Consider the following 8,892-nt stretch of genomic DNA (forward strand, 5'->3'; position numbering starts at 1 on the left):
ACTTTATACGTGGGATGCCTACCACAGCATGGCTTTTGCCAAGCAGTGCCATGCCTGCACCTGGGATCCAAACCAGGGAACCCCGGGCCGCCGAGAAGCGGAACGTGTGAACTTAGCCACTGGGCCAGCCCCGCCTACTTTCTCTTTATAGGAGTAGTTGTCTATTTCTACTTTCCTTATTGTATGATTGAATTCTTGATTTCCCCCTCCACCTTGGTCCCCTTTGGAAGGCTCATTTTTCTGCTCAAGGAGATAGGTATTCAGTGTAGGATGTTGGAAAACTGGAAAAGCACAAAGGTGAACATTGCCAGCAGTCCCTCTAGTAGCTATCCAGTGGTCTCCATTATGTACTTTGCTTATTGTATTGGGGTCAGGGCAGCCTTTAGTCCCCTACCCTGCGGAGAGGCAGGGAGAAGCGTTGGCCTGGAGTTTGTTTTATTGCCCTTCACCCTTACATCTAAGCCATTATCACTTCCTTATGGTTTTGAGTGGCTGCTTCCTTTACCCAGTGGTCTGAGCGCTTCTATGCCACATGCGGCCGTTCATGACACCCCCCTAACTCCACTCCTCAGTGAGGGCTGACCTCCCATGGTCGCTAGGACATGTCCTATCTCAGAACAGTTCTTCCTAGAATGATTAATGCGTTTATTGGTTGGAGTTTCCTGGGAACAGAGTGGGCAGCCAAGGTTGGGCTCCCTGCTGCCAGATGTGTGACCGAGAGTCAGGTCAATCATGTCATCACGTACTGATTGCAGAGGGCCACGTACATCGAAGGCAAAGGCTTAGGTGGGCTTCTCAGAGCTGCCCTCATAAGAGTAATCCTTGGGTTCTTGGGAATTACTATTCGCCAAAAATTGAGGTGTGCACTCTGTCCAGTACTGTTGGTAACCTCAGTAGCCTCCTTCCGCTGTGCCGTTAGCCTGGGCTGTTCTTGGCCCAGCAGCGAGCCCGAGTCTAACCCGTATGGTCCTACTGCTTCATTGGCGCTTCTTTAAGGAGTTCTGCTGCTGCCGTTTTCAGCCTTCCCGACAATATTTCAGTTCTGGCTCTGCCTCTGTTTGCCACAGTGTCACTTGAGCCAGTCCCCAAGAGTAGGCCAACTGTGTGGATTTGCATATTATGTTTTAGGACTCCTTTTGGAGAACATCTTGGGGAGGTATTGTGGGGTTTGGCACATCAGGACCTTTGTTTACCTTGGAAGTATTAAAGAAATAGGAATCCCGTCATACTGCCCTGTCTTCCTTGATTGCCTTTGTGCATACCTACTTTTTCTAACTAAGCATCATACTCTTTTTTTGTATAATGAGGCTCTTCCTACTTGAACCGGGAGCTCAGTCTGTGGATGGCCTAAGTGCGGTTGATGTGTTCCCCAAGCGTTCTGGATCACAAGGAGAAAGGACTGACTGCCTGAGAAGGACTTCACCTTGAAGTGAAGCTCAGCCATCCTTCCAGCAAAATCTGGTTCTGGAGATAAAACTATAGTGGCTGAGTCCATATTCCGTTTTGGTCCATACCCCAGGCTTTGGGGATAGTTGACTGGCAGTTTGGACTTAAAGTTGGACTTTATTTGGGTTATGAGGATGGTCCAGCCTCTCATGTTCTGAAGCTAAGTGGTTTCCCTGCAGACAGACAGTGGATTCAACAATTGAAGACCCATTTCAGCTGCAAGTGACTGCATGCTGCTTCTGACCTAGGCCCTCTCTTAAACCAGTGGGCTTGCTGGGGTGCGGAGCCATGCCTCAAAACACTGGTCATCTCTCCAGGCTGCCCAAAGTGGCCCTGTTAGGGATGTAGGGTAATGAGGAAGTCCATCTTTGTTCTTGAGCTTAGTATGGCAATGAATAAGGGGAAGTTCTTTGAGCTGGTCACTGGTACCTGGTGTTCTTTTGATTAAAAGCTGGCTTTCATCTATACTCTAGAGTCTGTTCTCATCGTCTTTCCTTTTCTCTCTGTCAACGTTTTTTGTTTGTTTTTTAATTGAGGTATAATATAAAACATACTGATTTCTTTTTAAACTTTATATACAGTAAAGTATGTAGATTGAAATGTATAGTTCAGTGAGTAATCACCTCCGTATATTTTCATCACCCCCAGAAAGTTGCCAGAGTATGTAAATCTCAAGTTTACAGCACAAATTTTACATAAATATCTATCCACGTGACCACCACTTGGATTAAAAAATTTGGATAAAATTTGGAGAAAAAAATTTTCTAGCACCCCAGAGTTCAGACTCAGTGTCGCCCCTCAGAGACAGCCACACTCACACATGCTGTTGGTCAGGGTTGTTTTGGATCTCTGGTGCTGAAATCTGCTTCCTGAACTCTGAAGTCGCTTGTCTCTGGGTGGCCCCATAATCCAGCCCATTTCCTCTGGCATCCCCCTACTCCTGGTGCTCTGTCCCCAAGGAATAAATGTTTTGTCTCTTGTAGATCTGGGACACGGCAGGACAGGAACGGTTCCAGTCTCTTGGTGTGGCCTTCTACAGAGGTGCAGACTGCTGTGTTCTGGTATTTGATGTGACTGCCCCCAACACGTTCAAAACTCTTGATAGCTGGAGAGATGAGTTTCTCATCCAGGCCAGTCCCCGGGATCCTGAAAACTTCCCCTTTGTTGTGTTGGGAAACAAGATTGACCTCGAGAACAGACAAGTAAGTGCTAAACATGCTAGGATTCACAAATTGTGGAGGCTTATGAACTTCTCCTTGTTTAGGTTATGGCTGCTGAATCATAGAAGGGGCCTCCCTTTAAAAGTAGCTGCTAAGTTTGGGATGACAGGTGCTGTTTTTAGCTTTGATTGATAAAAAGCCATGTGCCTCAAGGACCAATACCCAGTATGTCTGTATGTGTGTGCCCCCATGCAGGGGACGGAGAAGGGACAACTGACCGGTTACCTGCCCAGCCCTTGGAATAGGGCCTTGCTCCCTAACCTAGTAAAGGCATGCCATCTTAGCTTCCTCTGTGGCAAAACATGGGCAGTGAAAGTCTGCAGTGGTATTCCCTTGGAAATTATGCCAACAGAGTAGCAGGTCTGTGTTTTGAGGAGTTACCTGTACTGGCCATCCCTCTTGGTTCCAGTGAAGTGATTTGACTTGGGGCTATGTGGTATTCTGCATTTTGCTCTTTCGGATTTAAAGGCAGACGTGTATTTACACCCTGGCTCATGCACTCTTAATTTGGGAATACTTCTTAGAGTCTGAATTTTCACTCATGTAACAAGAATACTCTGGGATCAGATGACAGTGCACCCATGTGTCTTGGCACCCAGGAGGAGTTGGGAGGTGGTGACTTTCTGGTTGGCCCATTGTTATTTTCCTCTCCTGTGACAGACTTCTGCTGCTAAGATGCCTTGTGAATTGGGAGAGTTGTGTGCTAAGCCTGGAATGTCTCTGGAAGGTACATAGGGGACTGTGAACTACCTTCGGGCCAGCTGCCTTTGAGGACCAGGGCCCAGGAGACCTGGTTTTAATCCTCGTGCTGCCCCTAGCTGGCTGTGACTTTGAACCATGCCTTTGCTCTCTGAGCATTGGTTCTCTTTTTGCATTTAAAAGGAGGGACTTAGATTTTGTCATTCTCAAGTGCTCTCTCAGCACCTCAGGAGCCTGCCTGGATCTCCATGTGTGCAGAAGATTGCTTTGGGCTTTGAGTAAAGTTGCTCTAGCATTTCTTTTGGGAACATAGACTCTTAATTAGAGTTAGGTTTATTTCTGATCATTGATCTCTTTCTTCCTTTCCTAACTGACTGAGTCTGTCCTTGTGCCTGAAAATGGGCTTAGGAGTAGGGCAAGGAATTAGGATATGAGGGGTGAGGATGTCGGTGAGAGTTGCAGAATTCTGTGGCACTTGAGTGTGTGGCACAAGTGACATAATATTAACATTAATTGGGAATGGACTGCCAACCTTAAGACCAAGCTGCCAGGCGTTTCCTGGGCTGGGACCTCCGAGGTCCCTAAAGAGACAATTCGTTTCTTCCTGGGCTGGCTTCTTAGTGCCTTCACAAGCTGCTTTTAAGCATAGGTAAGGGTCAGAAGCTATGGGTTGTGGGCGGAGAAAGTGCTTTGAGTTAGAATCCTAGCTATACTACTGTAGCCAGCGGGGTGACCTTGGACAGGCCGGCAGGTCTCTCCCTCACTCCCTGCACATCCTCATCCCCCAGGTCTGCTCCCTCACCTGTGCTACCTGTAGGCTAGGGATGGCGATCCTTCCTGGGAAGGATTGAGTCAGTGCTAGCTGCTGCTGCTGTGAGTACATATGCGCCCTGCTTCTTCTTCCAGGTGGCCACAAAGCGGGCACAGGCCTGGTGCTACAGCAAAAACAACATTCCCTACTTCGAGACCAGTGCCAAGGAGGCCATCAACGTGGAGCAGGCGTTCCAGACGATTGCACGGAATGCACTTAAACAGGTGGGTCTCTGGCAGCTGTCTGGCTCCCCCTGGTGATTGACCATCAACCCAGCCCTTGCCTGGCTTCCTTGTTCTTCTTTCCTACCTGACTCTTTTTCTTTGCAGCCAGAAGAAACCTGTATGTTTATCTGGGAAGGTAATGACATGTTCTCCTTAAAGCTTCTATATATTCCACTTGTTTGTGAATATCCTAAAGGATGCAGGGACAGTGAAGACTTTAGCTGAAGCCAGCCTTGTTTGACTGGGCATGCTCTTATTCTTTCTGCATGCTATTAGGAGATGAGGCCACTAGGAGGCCTTTGGTCAGATTGCTCCTTCTATTTAAGGAGGGGAATTCGAATGTCAGCTCTGCTACCCATCATTAGATCTAGTTTTTTATCATATCTGAGCTTCGTCTCTTCATCTGTAAAATGTGAATACCTGCTTTGCAGGGTGGTTGTGAAGATTGCATGGGATGGGCTTACTTTTGTTGTTCTCATAAATGGTTATATTTCATCGCTAGAAAGGTGAACCAGAAGCTCTGGGAATCATATTCCTTGAATAAAGTTTTCCTACATTTTCTTTCTTGTGTTGTTTACTCAACTATTCCCAGAAAAAAACCATTACTTCTTGTTGGCATGTGCAAGTTGAAGGTGCTTTTGATTTCTCAGCTGTGTTAGGTTTGGTGGAGTTAAGGCAGGTGATGAGGCATCGTCAGATGTCTGTGGTAGTCAGACACAATGGGGCAGAGGAGGTCAGAGGTAGGTGCACGTCAGAGGATGCAGAGAACATTTGAGGGAGTACATGGTGGCTGTAAAGGGCAAGGCAGGCTCTCCTAAGTCCAGGAAGCTGGGTTTATAAAAGGCGGCGGTTCTTAGCAGGACTGGGCGTCTGGACTTGTGGGCAGGGAGATAATTTGGAATGGATTGTTTCAAGGACTGGAGGCTGCACTGAGTGTTCCATAACAAAACGGGAAGTCCTAATCAGTGAGGAATTGGTCCACCCCAAATGCCAGGAGAGTCCCTGCTGAGAAACGTTGACACAGTGGGAAGGAACTGACCAGGATGCAGACTTAAGGCCCTTTTGGCTCCCTCTTCCCCTCTTCCTTTAGCCTACCCGCATACCTAGATTAATAATGTAGTGGGTTTTTCCTGATGTTCGTGTAATTGCATGTGAATCTAAATATGTACAGGGAGTTGTTTTCCACCAGTTCCCCGTTGACTGACATCACTGTTGGAGTTTTTCTCTCTGAACATTGCTGTGCCTGTAGCCTTATTATAATGCTTTTATTTCTGCGAGCTAGCCTCTTAGGAGTAAGATTGTTAGATTGGAACATTTGTGTATTTTTAAGAGATGGTGCCAGATCACTCTCCCCAAGGGCAGCGCTACTTAGTTCCTTCCAGCAATGTGAGTTTTCTTTCTCTTACCTCCCTACCAGCAAGCAGCAGGCATCATCTGTAACTCCACTCACGCCCTTGCCAGTCCTTGGTTTTTCTCTGTTGCAGACAGCCAGGACATAGCACTTGCCTGGGCACCTGTCAGTTCTCATGAGCTCTTTGTGAGTTGAAATTAACTTCACCTGTATTGCAAGTGATTTTTCCAACTCTGCTGTGTTTTTATATATATCCTTTGGCCATAGAAAAAGAATAGTTTTTTAGTCGGGTATGTCATTTTAAATTTCCAGCTTTCCTGTGTCTAAAGTGGGTGTTGTCTCATTCAGATGGAATGTATTTCGGCTTATGGCAGGAAATAGGGACTCACCTAATTCTTTCAGAAGGATAGCCACTTGTTTCAAATGTTAGTAGCTAGCTGTTAAATAGCGTTTTCCCACTGGATTGAAACATGACCTTTGTTGTATTAAATGTTCACTTAATTGGAATCTATTTCTGGTCTCCCCAGTCTGTTCTGGCATCTGGGTGTTTCTTGCCTGGACCATCTTGATTTGAGACTGCCTTTATAATATGATCTGACCTCTAATAAGGCAAGTCTCCCCTCATTAGTCCTGTTGGTATTTTTTTCTTGGCTATTTTGGTGCATTTTCCATTTACACTAAGAATTTTGTTCCACTTCCACCTTTTTCTTTGCTCACCCTCCCCCAAAATAAACCTCATTGAGATTCTGATTGGAATTACATTATAGCTGTTTTACTGTGTGCTCTGGGTACCCTAACAAAAGGCCACACAGACTGGGTGGCTTAAACAACAGACTTGTATTTTCTCTCAGTTCTGGAAGCCAGAAGTCCATAATGAAGGTGCCAGCAAATTCCGTTTCTGGTGAGGACTCGTCTGCCTTACAGACTGCTGCCTTTTCCGTGCGACCTCCGTGGCCTCTCCTCTCTGTGCACACACACAGGTGGATTGGAGGTGGGGAGAGAAGGAGAGAGCCAGATCGCTCTGATGTCTCATCTTACAAGGACACACTAATCCTGTCAGATCTGGGGCCCACCCTTATGAATTCATTTAAGCTTAATTACTTTCTTAATCCGAATACCACCACACTGGGGCTTGGGACTTCAACAGATGAATTTTGGAGGAACACAAACATTCAGTCCATAACAGCTGCTATTTTAGGCCTTGTGTTATATCCTTCAGTAATATTTTAGAATTTTTCACATCCTTTGCCTTTCATATTAAATGTATTCCTAGATGCTGGCGAGAGTGTAAAATGGTACAGCCACGTTGGAAAACAGGCAGTTCCTCAAAAACTTAAACATAGAGTTATCATATAACCCAACAATTCCACTCTAAGGTATATACCCAAGAGAAATGAAAACAGGTTTACACAGAAACTTGTACACAAATGTTCATAACATCGTTATTCGTAATAGCCAAAAAGTGGAAACAACCAAAATGTACATCAAATGAAATGTCCAAATTAAGACAGAAAGTAGGTAAGTGGGTTGCCAAGGGCTCAGGGTGTCAGATGGGGATGGGGAGTGACTGCCACTGGGGGTGCAGGGTTTCTTTTTGGGATGATGATTGTGTTCTGGAATTAGATAGTGGTGATGGTTGCCCATTTTGGTGAATATATTAAAAAAAAACTAGAATTGTACACTCTATGGTATACCTCAATGAAGCTTTTATTTTTTAAAATATGTATTACTAGAGGTTTTTACTTTTATAGCTATTGCGAATGGAACAGTTTTTCCTAGAAAACTTTTAATGAATAGAAACATTCCCTGCTTGGGGCTGGCCCGGTGGCAAAGCAGTTAAGTTCACGCATTCCGCTTCAGCGGCCCGGGGTTCGCCGGTTTGGTTTCTGGGTGCAGACATGGCACCACTTGGCAAAGCCATGCTGTGGTAGGTGTCCCACATATAAAGTAGAGGAAGATGGGCACAGATGTGAGCTCAGGGCCAGTCTTCCTCAGCAAAAAGAGGAGGATTGGCAATAGTTAGCTCAAGGCTAATCTTCCTCAAAAAAAAAAAAAACAAAACGAAAAGAAACATTCCCTGCTTTATCTCCAAATCCTAGAACAGTTCCTGGCACATAGGTGCCCACTGTTTCAGAGACAAATTATTTTTCTCTGCCAGGAAGTAGAAAGCTGCTCCTCCCTAGCAACACGTTAATTCAGCAGTAAGTCCCACTGAACCAACCACTGTCCATCTCCTGTGATCTCTGCCCACAGGTGGTGATAACATTCATTCACAACTGGTTTTTAAGCATGTGGCATTTGGAGACCAAACTTGCCTAAACTTTTGGAAGAAAAAGAAAATAGGCCCTAGGTCCAGAAAAATGAGTGGCAAAAAGGGAAGTGGAGGAATGTTTGGGACTGAGAGGGCAGCTAGCATTCAGCTCCAGCCCACTGTTGCCTTGTGGAAATGCTAAGAGTTGCTCAAAATCCAGGCCTGTTAAAGTCTGATTTCCTTTTAAGTGTTGGCAACTGTATGGACCATACAAAAAGCGTATGTGATCTGGCTGTGGTCCCCAAGCCGCCAGATTGCGATCTGATGGAGAGCGTGAGTCAGTTTCTGTCCTGACTGCTCAGTGTGATTGCTGCTCTTCCTGCTGAATTTGTCTCTTCACATTAGCCTGGAGTTACCACAAAACCTGTCTTCCTCTTACTTGGCCTCTAAGGGTCAAGCACCTTCTGCCAGAGCCCTCCCTTCACTGCCACGGCTGTTCCGCAGCCCCACTAAGGGCCAGAGCTGAGCACGGGAATTCCCCTGTGCACTGAGTAACAAACCTCTCTCTCTCTCCTCCCTGCCCAGGAAACGGAGGTGGAGCTGTACAATGAATTCCCTGAACCCATCAAACTGGACAAGAATGACCGGGCCAAGGCCCCGGGAGAAACCTGCAGCTGCTGAAGGAGCAGTGAGAGCAGAGCACAGAGTCCTTCACAAACCAAGAACACACTTAGGCCTTCCAACACAAGCCCCCTCTACTCTTCCAAACAGAACGTAAAGTGATCTCTCATATCCAGCTGCCAAAAAAACCCACCAAACACTCACCCCCTCCACACACCACACCACACACACACACACACACACACACACACACACACACACACACACAC

At 46.2% G+C, this 8,892-nt stretch overlaps 1 protein-coding gene across 1 annotated transcript in view; it reads left to right on the plus strand.

Annotated features, from left to right (window-relative positions):
- RAB7A (RAB7A, member RAS oncogene family) overlaps window positions 1-8,867 on the plus strand; it is a 56,924-nt gene extending 48,057 nt beyond the window's left edge. Inside the window, exons 4-6 of the mRNA XM_046674660.1 lie at window positions 2,430-2,648; window positions 4,272-4,400; window positions 8,588-8,867. Of these exons, the coding sequence (XP_046530616.1) occupies window positions 2,430-2,648; window positions 4,272-4,400; window positions 8,588-8,683 (444 nt within the window). The 3' untranslated portion in view covers window positions 8,684-8,867. The remainder of the gene's footprint in view (window positions 1-2,429; window positions 2,649-4,271; window positions 4,401-8,587) is intronic.
- The last annotated feature ends 25 nt before the right edge of the window (window positions 8,868-8,892 follow it).

The sequence above is a fragment of the Equus quagga genome, chromosome 1, assembly GCF_021613505.1.
Source record: "Equus quagga isolate Etosha38 chromosome 1, UCLA_HA_Equagga_1.0, whole genome shotgun sequence".
NCBI classification, from domain to species: Eukaryota; Metazoa; Chordata; class Mammalia; order Perissodactyla; family Equidae; genus Equus; species Equus quagga.